Source organism: Colletotrichum costaricense (assembly GCF_030867565.1).
Source record: "Colletotrichum costaricense strain IMI 309622 chromosome Unknown Scaffold_1.1, whole genome shotgun sequence".
In the NCBI taxonomy this organism is placed as follows: Eukaryota; Fungi; Ascomycota; class Sordariomycetes; order Glomerellales; family Glomerellaceae; genus Colletotrichum; species Colletotrichum costaricense.
The window spans coordinates 3,711,370-3,724,544 of record NW_026848230.1 but is presented as its reverse complement, the minus strand read 5'-3'; the positions used below and the strand labels follow the sequence as shown (position 1 = coordinate 3,724,544).

Here is a 13,175-nt window from a genome sequence, read left to right as displayed (position 1 = left end):
TGCCTGGTTGTGGTGGTGCGGGTGCCTGGTGGTTGGAATGTCAGACGGAAGGCGAGGTGCAGGTGCACTGATGTTGGGACCCGTTCCGAGGACGGAGGCGGTGGCGCGGGGGATCGAGTCACTTTGCCGATGTGGGGCACGGGCTCGGCGCCGGCGGCCGGGTGTCGGGTGACTAGCCGGATTTGGCAAGTAGTTCTTACAAGACACTGTGTGTTTGAATCACACTCCTTGGGTTTCTTGTGATGCTCCACGCGGCGATGAGACGAGTGGACTTCCTGTGGGACTACCGACGTGACTGATGAACATTTGCTAGCTAATGATGTCTCTAGTTGTGAGGTACTTGGAGTATGATCTTGAGCCATTTCCTTGGCTCATTCTCGGCGTATATTTGACCTCGTGGTGTCAACTTTTTGATTCCTCAACATCTTAAAATCCTTAGAGAATGTTTACAGCCTAGGGAATGATTTTCCCGGCTGTCCTTATACGCCTCATGATCCTCGTCGTCAACGTCCCCTTCGCGCTCGTCCCCATCGCTATCGTCCCCATCGCTATCGTCCCCATCGCTATCGTCCTCGTCGCTGTCGTCATCGTCATCGTCGCTCTCGTCATCGTCGCTCTCATAATATTCTTCCTCATCCTCATCGCCCTCTTCATGATCGCTCTCATCGCTTCCATACCCCTCCAAATCCACCCTAACCCCCCGCATCGCCTTCCACCGCTCCAAAACCCACAGCACAGCAATCGTCAACATCCCAACGATCATCCCAAAGAACGCCAACCCTCCGTACGCCACAGGTACATACTCCCAAACCACCAACTCCACCACCGCATCCCAAGCAGCCATAACACACAGATACATCATGGCCCGACTCAACACACTCCAACCCCAGAAGCGGAAACCATACCACAGTCTCCTGAGGCACTCGTACTTCCCGTCCTTGGGTGCCGTCTGGGCATCGAGCTTCGTTTGCCAAATGTGCTCCACAAACGCGCCGTTTACTTCGCGGAGAACGAGCAGTAGGGAAGCGTAGTGTCCCCACGTCATCCGAAACTCCCCATCCTCGTTGGAAGGAGTTGCCGAGGCCGAGTCATACGCGGCAGAGAAGTCCTGTTTAGGCGCCCACGGGGCAAGGTATACGACCGCATTAATCCCCAAAGAGATGACCTCCCACGCAGCAATCCACTCCCTCCTCGGAATCCGTCGTCTCCTCTCGCGAAAGAAGTGTACCGACACGATAAACCACAGCACCACGGCATCAACCCAAATCGCAGTCACCGACTTTACCAACCCGGTGATCACCATATCCACGATATGTTGCTTCGCGTATGCGGAGATTGAAAAGAAGGCAAAGATCAATGGATGGGGCGCGATCTCCGCAATCAAGACCAAGACTACCGTGGTGAAAAAGACGTAGCTTATAAAGGGTTTGATGAAGATGGAGGTGATGCTGTGGAGAACGATGTCGTCTAAGCAGCCGCAGATGAAGTTTTTCGCGCGTCGGGGGATGAGATTGGGGAGGGATTGGAAGTAGGTGTATACACCTCCCAGTTTGCCGGTCTCGTTTTTGGATTCGTCCATTGTCGATGGTCTTTTTAGTTGATTTCTGGTTAACTTCTGATTGATATTTGTAAGGGGGTTGAGGTTGACTTACGGTTAGATGATGCTGTTTCTAGTATACTGTTGCAGACTGATGGTGAAGTACAATTAGATGACACTGCCGCTGAGTTTTTGTCGTTAGCTCTAGTGTATTCGATGGTTCATAAGTCACAGCTGGGAAAAAGACCTACGGGAAACCTGATTTGACTTATGGCGTTGGCACTTTCCATCTCCGAAACGAAGATGATAGTCGCGAGGCACGGTGTCGGAGTAGAGTCATCGGAATGACCAACACGTCAACGGAGATACCTCAAGCATTTTACGGTTCGAAGGCCATTCTTGCTAGGGACTTTCCACTTGCGCCCGGAGATCGCGTGCAATATGGCCTATCATAAGCATTGCCGTACACTGGAGGAGGAAGAACAGCGGCAACCGCGTTCTTCTCAGGCAATATCATCCAAACCAAGCAATGAATTGTGTTTCTTAACTGGCTCCCATGCTTCTCCGGAACTGTAGAAATTATGAGTATATCTGAGAGATATAACCGTCATGCCGTCAAGCTCACGTACGGACGATCTTGGTCCCAAAATTTCGTGATGGGACGAGGGAGGACGTCTATAAAGGCACATGCGCAACCTGGGGCGCCACCAACGACAGAACTCCAAGGTCAAGGTGCCTGCACGATTTCTTGTACCATGGATTCACATATTATGTTAGGAAATATCTAGAAATTAGGATCGTGACCGCGCGCAAAGATAAGAAATGGAAATCCAACGACAAGCAGAGAGAATAAGAGAAAGGTGCACCAGAATCTCAAGCCCTCCAACTTCATGTTACCGGATAACCTCTACCGGAGACCGATAGAGAACAGGCTGCCGTCGATGATTCTATAGAGCCATTGACTTATTAACGTTATCATGTTTACACAGGTGCTTAAAAGCAGCAGATCATCATGGCTCAGCGTATCTTGAGCTCCCTCCGTTCCCACCCGAAAGCGTCCGGACATACGTGGGTCCTACAACCTACGAAACTGATCGTGAACATGTTCAATCTCTGCCAAGTCGACCCGCCATCGGACGACACCAATCCCAGACAATGGAGTTGACCGTGTACCCCATTGAAGCACGAACTAATGCAAAGGCAGAGAGCTCGAGACTCATCTAACAATTCATCCTGCAAAATGCCGTAGGATTCCCGTGCAATTTCGTCCAAGTCATCCAAACATGGCCAGTGAACGATGGCTCTCTTAAGGCCTGGGCTGGTGTTCGCCCATGACCTAGCCCTGGCAACATATTCCTCTCGACTAGACATGGACCACAACGCTTTGAATCCGAAAGTCAGTCCCGTCACAAGGATGAACTTTATGGTGCCCTCATCTCGGTCGTCCATCAACTTGTAGATCCGCTCCTTCGTCATGGAAGCCCACTTGAAGGTGAACCCATCCGCATACCGAAGTGAAACTTGTACAGTAGGCACAAAACTCGCATACTGGCTCCCATGCAATTCGTAGCATGGAGCCCATGGGGGACTTAGCGATAACTCGGAGTCCCGTGAGACATGCCATCCCAGCCACGTCCAACTCTGCCCCCCAGCGCGTCTTTGCGGCCGAGACGAAGATGCTGGCATTTCCCAAATCAAAGCCGACGAAAATTCGCAATCATTTCCTATCCTTACTCCACAAAACAAGACAGATGTCCCCATGTGGACATGGTTGTAATGAGACTGACATCCCTGAAATGCGCGAAAGACGTCTGCCTCGAAAGAAAGCTCCCGGGTTGCATAGCTTCCCGCGTGGGGAATAGAACCTAACGTATTCATACCATCCCATGCGGTCCCGTTCTTTGGGCAAAGTTGATTCGGCAAGCCTTCGATGTAGCTTTCTCCCTTCTTTCCATTCTCCAAAAGGGCAAAGTGGTCGGTGAAGTACAGTCGCCTCGTTGATAAAGCTGCCTCCTGACAAGTCCAAGCTCTCGTATTCCACTTGGAGTGCTGGATCTGCTGCTCAACCCATTTTGCATCGGTGGGCATTCGTCTGATGGTATGAGATCCGATTTGGAAAGTGTCAAGTACTTTTCGCAGTGTCTTCCCAACCCCAGGAAGACCGTAGTCCGGACATTGGCCTGCTGCAGCAACGATGGTGATGCAGGACCGGGCATAGATGAGGTTCATGTTGCAGATCTGGTCGTGGGCTTCTTTTGCACAATGTTGAGGGATACAATAGCGATCGACCCAAAGATACCGGAATCCTAGCGAAGCCGTTACAGTCTTTGCATCTTCGATGACTCGAGGCACGGATGCGGGCAGTTTACGACCAAGCCTTGGACAATCGCTCTGTGCGGACCCCCAGACATAACTCAGGGTAGCGTACTCGACTGCATCGAAAGACCCCGCCGACGCAACGCAATCCTCGAGGTTGACAATTTCGTCCGTGAAGCAGTCTATGACACTCCACCCAGGTAGTCCCCGTCGAAACAATGCTTCCCAATTCTGACCTCCCTCTGATTTGAGATGATGCCGGCGAGCCTCGCGCGCCAAGGCAGACTTGATGGATAACAAGTCTGCTGACAGTTTGGGATCGGGCTGGCCAGGTTGGACCAACTTGAAAGTGCGATCCGAGCGGGAGGTTCTGATGGTTCTCGCCGTTGGTTCGTCACTCGGCCTCCACGTACGGTTGAAATCAAACAATTGACACACTTTGAGCTGTGGACGTGTAACTTTCTTGTCCTTCATTCGTAGATCATACTGTTTTCGCGAAGAGTGCAAGTAATACACAAGGTAAGTGTGGCAACCTATAACTTGACGATCCTTGAAAACATCGTAACAGGGACAAGCAGAGGTTCTCTCGACGTGATCGACTTCAATGCCTACCATCTCGACCGCGCCGTTGTCATCACATATCAGCAGCGCAAATGGGGAGTCTGGAGAACCTAGTCCGAGATAGCGCTTGTCGATGTCGTGTGACGATTTGCCCACCACATTTTTGGCATGATGAATGAAGGCATCAAAGTCGATGGACGCACAGGCTAAGCAGAGGTTGTTTTCACTCCGTAAGACGGAGATGGCGCTTTCCGACATTGCTGCCACTGGAAACATTCGAATTTGGTGAATTTGGTGATAGCGGTGGGTTGATGGCGAACAATTGAAACCTGGAACTGAGCTCGAAACGACGACCAACAGTGAGGCTGTTGGATTGCTGCCTTGGCCAAGCACCAATCATGTCGCAGATGACTTCACGCGAAGCCTGACCTAGCCCCTGAGAGCTTTGAGTGGTCCGTCCCATCGTGTCGAAATGGTGATTCGTGGAAAGGAATGTTTTGATCATGATTTCGAAGGACGGGATTCGTCTTGCGTCAATTGATGCGCGAACGGTGTTCATCCGAAGACAATGGAGGCAACCATCAGCTGTCCGACGGCCCATCTTTGGACAAGAGGTCGATGGGCATAGCTGAAGCCTCGAAGGAAAGGATGCAGATCCAAATGCGAGCGAGAACTTGGTTGCTCAAGATCCAACCAACGAATCGAGGGACTAGAGAAGAATGGCCATTGTCGCTTCGCAAACCTGCATCGATGCAACCTTCCCCACCCCGCCCATCCTCCGTCAAGTCCGTCCGCAAGTCAACCAGGACGGCGGCTCGAGAGCCAGTCTAGGCCCCTGCAGCAGCGTGTTCGATCTGGGATGGGCCGCGGGCGGGACAGGCAACCTTGTCACATTGTTAGTTGTTGCGGCGCAGAGATTTCGCACCGACCAGGTAATTGGAGCTGAACGATCTATCTGTACTGTCAAGTTGCAGCTCCAGGGAAGGCCATAGATTGCCTGCCGTCTTGGCGAGGGGTCGAGCCTTTCCGTACCCACTGTGGGGGAAAGGAAAGAAGAAGGGAAAAGGCCTGGTTTGAAAACGATATTGAGGGCAAGCCACAAAGAGCAGGCCAGACCAACGGGCCCATGACGGATCACATTCAGACCTGTCCACCCAACTTGCATGTATTGGCGAAGTCAAGTAATTGACGCATGGGTGGCCTGAGCTGTCATTCCCTCCGTCATGCCCTCAAATAAAGCTCCAACGTGCTGTACTTTGGAGTTTCGCCAAGCTCCTGTTTGTGCGCCACGGCCGAGCGTTGGCTGATGGTGAATGACCAGTGCCTCGTACAACTGTAGCTGCAAGTTGCCTCCTTATTCGTCGCATGATACAAGTTCAGGCTGAATCTGCGCTTTTAAAGATCGGGCCATCTCCCAGAATACTCGTCAACTTCTTGATGCTCGAGTGGCACAGAGGCGACAACAAAAGAGTCTGACAACATCAGAGCAAGCTCTGATCGGAACTGACCGAGACTGAAGCATCGAAGCGCAAGGCGGTGGCCGTTCCTTACTGCGCACATCGTCCAATGACCGCAATGACGGGGCTTTCGACAGCAGATGAGCAGACAAGCGAGACGCTGTTGGCATCTGGTGGAACCGCTAGAACACCGTCTCTAGAAGAGCTCCGAGACAAAGAACACAAGGCTCATATCTCTATGGGCATCGGATCTGAGACACTTTCTGCGAGCAGACACGAGCTGCCAGCCGCTTTTGCGACGCGAGAGGATGATGGCATCCCTGGTCAGGCATGGACCTCAAAAAAGCAATATGTGGCGCCCGACGGTCAACTCGTGCTCCCGCAACACGAGGAGCGAAACCTCGGGCTCTCTTCTCAACTTGCAGAAAACACAACAGAACCCGCCATTGCGCATTCAAACCAGCAACGAGTGATCGACTCAATGACGGACGCGACAGCATCGGCGCCAGCTAAGAAGGAGAAGCCGCCCAGGCTCGATCGGCTATCCGATGACCCCGCGGCGGCCAAGACAGACACTAGCGAACCCGTGGGAAGGACTCAAGCAGCACCCGATGTGGTATCTGCCAACCGCAACGCATATGAGGCGAACCAACACCTGCCTCGCGATGTATTTCCTGCGCTGCGGTCGCCTTTGACGCATCCCAATGGCGTCCCGATTTTCCCAGATCTGTCGGCCGAGCAAGAGGTCACAGAATCGTCGGAAGCTGCAACGCAAGCCGAAAGCTCCATCGTGGCAGACAGTGACGACATGGCCTCGATTTTCGACGGCACAGAGTCGGATGGCGGATACGGAAGCGACAGTGCGACAAATGCCAGTACGTCCGTCACGTCATCAGTTCGAGATTATATGTACGAGAATGGGCGACGCTATCACCGCTTCCGAGAAGGACTGTACAACTTTCCCAACGACGAGGTGGAGCAGGAGCGTGAAGACATGAAGCATGCCATGGTGAAGCTCCTGTGCAATCAGAAGCTGCACTTTGCACCCATTGGCGAGTGGCCGCAGCAAATTCTGGACATCGGGACGGGGACAGGCGCATGGGCTATTGAGAGTAAGTTGAGAGACTCTTTTTTTTTTTTTTTTTTTTTTCTTTTTTTGGCAGAGTTGGTGAAGAGTTCGTGATGCTAACGACGATGTAGTGGGCGACCAGTTTGAGAGTGCAACAGTGCTGGGAGTCGATCTCAGCCCCATTCAACCGGACTGGGTACCGCCAAATGTCAAATTTGAGGTCGACGATGTGGAAAGTTCGTGGTTGTATCCAAGGAATCATTTCGATTATATCCATTCTCGACACACGGTTATGGCCATCAAGAACTGGAGAAACCTGTTCCATAGGGCATACGAGTAAGTCTCATGTCTACGACTTGTCAATGGCAGGCCTAATACGTTAATAGGCACCTGAAACCCGGCGGCTGGATCGAATTGCAAGAGATCCATCACTTCCCGTCATCGGCATACAACGCCATGCCGCCCTCACACCCGGTGGCTCAGTATTGGAGTTTCGTAACCCAGGGACTCACGAGCCTCGGCATCGACTTTAATGCTGCCGCAGGTGACCGGCTGCCTAATATGATGCGCGAGGCCGGGTTCGTCAACGTGACGGAGAAGATTTTCCACGTACCGCTTGGTACGTGGCCGCGAAACAGGGTGCTCAAGACAGTAGGCATGTACTGGAGGACGATTCTTCTCGACGGACTGCAGGCGATTGCCCTCGGCCCACTGACCAGAGGGTTGCTATGGACACCAGAGCAGATTGAAATGTTCCTCGTCAGCGTGCGGCGAGCGTATCACGATAATGCGGCGTTGATGTACATGCCATTGCGGATCATGTATGCGCAAAAGCCGGCGTATGGGGATTTCCCTAGGTATTCGTAGTGCACTGAGGAAGAGCTCCTAGGTATTAGTCCTAAGGCGGGTTTTGCTTCGAGATAGGGTCTGTGGCTTCGTGGAGGGCCATTAGCGTTCAGTATTGAGCGAGTGTCTGTTCTGGAATTCTGCAAGCGGAGTGGGTTTGTGCGACTTTGACGAGTTTGGTGATGTGTAGGTTCGGTATGGTCGTCATTACGGACGTATCATGTATGGGTTTCTGCTTGGCGAGGGGATGTGAAGAGTGACGAGACGGTCGGCTAGAAGGTGCACATGGGTAGCCGCATCGTGGTCGGGTCTTGGCGACAAGAGGCGAGATTGCAAGAGGAGCATAGTTTTCGTGATGAGGTGACATGGGCGAGCGCTAGACAACGAGCTTCTGCGGTGTCTGATGGAAGGGGAATAGGATCAAGTAATGTGGTGCAAGCCGTGGCTTGGGAGGAGGAGAAAGGAGGGCGGAAGACGGGCGGCATTGGCTGATGGAGCACGTTGCCGTTGCATTGCAAGAAGACGACCAGGGATTTCAGGACGCCATTTCCCAGGTTCGGAACCTCGGGTACCCTCTCTCGTGCTTTGCAGCAGGGGGGAAAGGGATGGAACTTGCATGGAAGCCGTCAATGGTTCAGTTGTTAGGTTCCTTCCGAAAGAAAAAACAGAGAGACATGTCCGTAGCGAGGGCCAGAACCACTTAATTCCCGCTGCAGTTGCTGGTTGAGACTCCACCTGACGGTAAGCCTCAAGGTATTGAACAAGTCCATTGGTCAATGGTTGGTCAGGTCTTTCCACGTTGTTGACGGGATGGAAAGACCGGGTTGTAATGGTGCTGTGCCGCACCTCCCCAACACTGTCAACTTGTCAAGCCCAATTGGAAAGTGCGCAGGACAGCCACGCTTGCCCCGTCACCGGTGTCGTGGAAGCCGCCCGTGGGAAGGTGCCCACCGCCTGTGTGGTAACGAGGCGGGGGATACCTAACTATGGTACTTCGGTAAGGTAGATGGAAGGGAAGGGACAGCCCGTTGTGGTGCACCCACACTGCAGGAAGTGAGTGACTGGCAACTGCACTCGTCTGCACCTTCCATGTTTTCCCCTCCTTGCCTTCCTCCCCGACTCGACAAAGCTCAGGTGTCACTGGTCAGTCTGCCATGCTGCCACCTGCCATGAGACGAGACGCCAGACGGGACCCGGGAGGATTGCCTTTCCTCCCTTTCCTAACCAGGAAACATCCCACACATCCCAGGCCGGCCGCCGCCTGCCATCGATCAACCGGAAACTTGACATCTGACCACGGCAACTATGCGAGAAAATGTGACCAGTCTCTTTCCCGTTCCTTCCTCTCACGTCTGTTCCGAACCCACGCCGGTCAATTGACGAACAGGTTCCCAAATCAACGGCACTGCAGAATTCCCCGTTCAACGGCGGGCGGGATTCGTCAACGAATTGATACGACGCTGCCACCGGTCAAACTACCTCGCCTTACCTCTCGTCACAGTCCTTACTGCGCAGGGTCCTTAACGGCGACCACCGCTTTTGTCTGCCCTGTCCCATTTGGTTTCAATTTACCCGTTCGACTCCCGGCCGGGCCCCTGTCCGTCTCGCTGATCCCACTTCTCAGTCATCAGTCATCAGTCCTCACACGGCTTCGGTCTCGGTCGACATTCAACTCTGAACGGAGAGCTCATCATGACATTTGTCGACGATGCCAATTCAGAACTGCTTCGCCACGGGGGCTTACGAGCTTAACAGCCATGCAGCTTAGCTTGGGGGAAGCTTGGGACCCTGAGCGATCGTCGATGGCTCCGCGCCGGCGCATGGCCTTCGTCCGAACAGACTCTTCTAGCCGCCAGCCACTCCCAAGCTTAAAAAGCCCAGCGAGTCGAGGACAAGGAGAGACTTGGACGCAAAAGGCACGCAACGCAGACGGCAATCCTAGCCCATGGCGTCGGATCCCAAAGCATGGACCGCCGCTAGCTAATGAGGTGTCGTCGCAATACTGAGCGATTCAGCGCCCATCCCAGTTCCTGTTCCGTCCAAGGCCCACGCTCGGTGAACCAAGAGTTCCATCCTCTCTCTACCTTGGTCTCTACCTCCCGTCAGTAACGTACCTCTTTGCCTCTGCCTCTGCTCATCTACCAAGTATTAGTACTCTGGGTCCCCTAGGTACCTTACCTTACCTTCCCAGTACCCATCGCCCAATGCCGTCCGTCGTATTAAACTGGGATGTATCCCTCCTTGCCGTCCCCTTGGGTCCCTCTGGTGTTTTGATGAGAGTTTTCGATTGTTTCCCCCCAAACTTCTCGGCGCTCACAAACTCATCGCCGCAAACTCACTGCAAACTTGTTTACCAGACAAACCGATTAGACCTCGATTTCCCGTGTCCGTACTTCACAGCCATTGGCGAACTTGGTATAAAGCCGTCACCGTTTCTTTTGCATGCCAGCTGGCCCTGATTTGTGTCAGTCGAGACCGAGTCCGTGTCCTCGGGTCCCTCTGTGTCACAATCGTTCCGAGCGTCGCCGCAACCCTGTCTGTCACCTCTATCCGCGGATTTGTCGCCCAACCTATTTCAGAGGATCGCGGGAATCGACTCCCGTGTAGTTCTGAGACATTGGAAGGTGTGTACAAGTGCCTTTCTTACCATCTTTTTCCCTCATATCGAATGCATCTCCAAAGTAGCCTCCCGAATAGTTCTTTGCCCCCATATCTTGTTGCCCCGCAGCTTCATCGTCTGGCGCGTCCCTTCACCATGTACCTGCCTTAGCCCAATCTAGCTCAATCTCAAGCTCGAGCACAGAGGGCTAATGAAGGCGGAGTCTGCGATCAACGATGCTAGTGCTCCTGTATCTCAAGCGGGTGAACCGCCCCCTTACCTGGCGCGTGCAATTCCCTTCACCCATGCTAACTAGAAAAGCACAAAGTCCTCGCGACACCCGCAGACCATCAACATCTTTGTTCTGACTGCCACCGCAAAGATGAACAAATTCAAGTTTAGCAACTGGCTGGGTACTAGCCCGTCACCCACCGCCGCAGAGGTTGAGCAGAAGAAGCAAAACCGACGATCGTTCACCCCATTCATTACTCGTTCTGCCGCCAAACCCAGAGACGATGTCCCCAATGGAGCGCCGATAGCAAAGCCCGCGCCTGTCGCCTCGGAGAAGCCTACGTACACGCCGTCGAGGTTAACGGAGCTTGCTAAGAAGATTGCATCCGAAACAGAGAAGCTGGAGAGGTACATGCAAGAGAACAATCTTCCAATGCCTTCCTTGGATCCAAATGGCCCCGGCGACTTTCCCAAGCTTCCCGAGGACATCCAAAAGAGTCGTATGGAGATTATCTTTGCGACGAGAGAGCTCGAAGCATTGGCTCACGGCCCGAGAGAGGACGTTCGGTGGAAGACGTGGAGTGTGAGTAGAGAGGTCTGGAAAATGGTAAAGGTCGTAAGCTGACTAGTTGGGCAGTTTCAAGACAGTCTGAGCCTTCAGCTTGTCAACCACTTCGGCATCGGTAAGCCCAAGACTGCGGAGCTGGGAGGTTTCTCTACCGTACCCGAGACTAACATTTCCTAGCCAAGCTCGTACCCATCGACGGCACTATCACACTGGCAGAGCTCCAAACCAAGACGACACTGGATCCCGTTAACCTTGCCCGTGTACTGCGTCATGTCATGACAAACCGTATCTTCCGCGAGCCGTCCCATGGAGTGATTGCGCATACCGCGGCATCACGCCTCCTGGCCGAAGACCAAGCTCTTCAGGACTGGGTGGGCTACAACCTCGAGGACAACTTCCCAGCGTCTGCGCACGTTTTGCAGGCTCTCAAGGCCTACCCAGAAGCCACGTTCCTCACACGAACCGGCTTCAACTTTGCATTCGACACCGTAGACAAGGAGCCAATGTTTGTCACCTTTGGCAAGGACCCTGCTCGCGCCAAGCGATTCGGCGGTGCCATGCTTAGCTTGACGGGCGGAGAGGGCTACGAGGTCAAGCATCTCGTCGACTCGTACGATTTCGAAGAGATTGACGCCAGGGGAGGAACCATGGTCGACATTGGCGGCAGCCATGGGTTCGTGTCGATCGACCTGGCCAAGAAGTGGAAGAACATGAAGTTTGTGGTTCAGGACCTCCCCAAGACTGTGGATTCGGCGCCAAGCCCGTTGTGTGACGACGCTCAGGTTGCAGAGCGCGTTCAGCTCATGGCGCACGACTTTTTCAAGGAGCAGACCGTCAAAGATGCCGATGGTGAGTTCTTTGTCTCTATCTTTCCCAGGATTGTGTTGTGGGGAACGCCCCAAGTCTAACTGAGCCGCACAAACAGTCTACTTTTTCCGCTGGATCATGCACAATTACTCGACGCCCTACGCCATTTCCATCCTCAAGAACCTCGTCCCGGCACTGAAACCAGGCGCCAGGGTAGTCATCAAGGACCACTGCCTCCGCGAGGCTGGACAGGAGACGCCCTGGGACGAGCGCATCATCCGCAGCATGGACATGGTGATGCTGGCGGTGCTCAACGCACAAGAGCGCAACGAGGACGAGTACCGCGAGCTCTTTAGGGCCGCGGACGAGCGGTTTGTGTTTAAGGGCGTCATGAGGCCCCCGGGCTGCAGGATGAGCATCATTGAAGCGGTGTGGGCTCCCGAGGCGGAGAGCGAGGGCGATGGCGAAGGTGGCAGGATTGAGGCAGATACCCAGACGGACGCGGGGTCCGCTGATTCTGCTGTTGTTGTGGAGGTGAAGTGATTGCGATTGCGATGCGATTGCGATACGATGCATGTATTCCTACCTTACCTTTGCCCGGATGCGCGGGCCTCCCCCCCTGTGTGCGATACCCAGTTCGTTTGTTAGATTTGTTTGTTTAGATTTCTCTTTCTGTCACAAAGATCCCCGATATGATCGATCTCGGGGATCTAATTTTAATGCCTGCACAAACAAACAAAAAAGCAATATGCGAGATCTTTGTCTACAAAGTAGTGTTTGTGTTGTATTGTTTGTCGAGGGGATCGGAGGATCGGACCCCACATCGTGGGGCAGCTTCCACTCCTTCGGAGAGCAGAGTCCCCACCAGAATGAGGTACATGAACTGTTTGCTGCGCTTTCTTTGTCATCAGTCAGCGTTGGCCTGCTGGCGAAATGGCATCGCGTCACATTTCGGCTTCTGTCTTAGTCATACTGTGAAGATTGTAGGTTCGATCCCTACGTAGGTCGCAAGAACTTCATTTTTGCATTTTCCGTGGTTCATCATGAGGTCGTTATTTAGTTGAGGATAGCGATTTGAACATGTTTATTTCGATTTTGGGGTACTCCAATACATAGTCTGGGTAACATCCGATCCTTTGAACTCAAATTTGGGATGGAAACTCAAGCCCACCAAGTACCCTAGA

General features: G+C 53.2%; 4 protein-coding genes across 4 annotated transcripts; 2 read left to right on the top strand and 2 right to left on the bottom strand.

Moving 5' to 3' along the window:
- Positions 1–325: 325 nt before the first annotated feature.
- CCOS01_01293 (uncharacterized protein) lies at positions 326–1,579 on the bottom strand (the record flags this gene model as incomplete). The annotated part of the gene is made up of 2 exons (XM_060449489.1): positions 326–393; positions 451–1,579. 2 exons carry the CDS (start codon positions 1,577–1,579, stop codon positions 326–328), a joined length of 1,197 nt encoding a protein of 398 aa, XP_060320927.1.
- A 1,033-nt stretch (positions 1,580–2,612) lies between these two features.
- CCOS01_01292 (uncharacterized protein) lies at positions 2,613–4,672 on the bottom strand (the record flags this gene model as incomplete). The annotated part of the gene is made up of 3 exons (XM_060449488.1): positions 2,613–2,685; positions 2,724–3,094; positions 3,329–4,672. The coding sequence occupies 3 exons, from the start codon at positions 4,670–4,672 to the stop codon at positions 2,613–2,615; spliced, it is 1,788 nt and encodes a 595-aa protein (XP_060320926.1).
- A 1,317-nt stretch (positions 4,673–5,989) lies between these two features.
- Positions 5,990–7,807, top strand: CCOS01_01291 (methyltransferase; the record flags this gene model as incomplete). The annotated part of the gene is made up of 3 exons (XM_060449487.1): positions 5,990–6,983; positions 7,072–7,276; positions 7,327–7,807. 3 exons carry the CDS (start codon positions 5,990–5,992, stop codon positions 7,805–7,807), a joined length of 1,680 nt encoding a protein of 559 aa, XP_060320925.1.
- A 2,814-nt stretch (positions 7,808–10,621) lies between these two features.
- CCOS01_01290 (O-methyltransferase) lies at positions 10,622–12,534 on the top strand (the record flags this gene model as incomplete). The annotated part of the gene is made up of 5 exons (XM_060449486.1): positions 10,622–10,648; positions 10,714–11,199; positions 11,254–11,299; positions 11,362–12,033; positions 12,110–12,534. The coding sequence occupies 5 exons, from the start codon at positions 10,622–10,624 to the stop codon at positions 12,532–12,534; spliced, it is 1,656 nt and encodes a 551-aa protein (XP_060320924.1).
- Between the last annotated feature and the right edge of the window lie 641 nt (positions 12,535–13,175).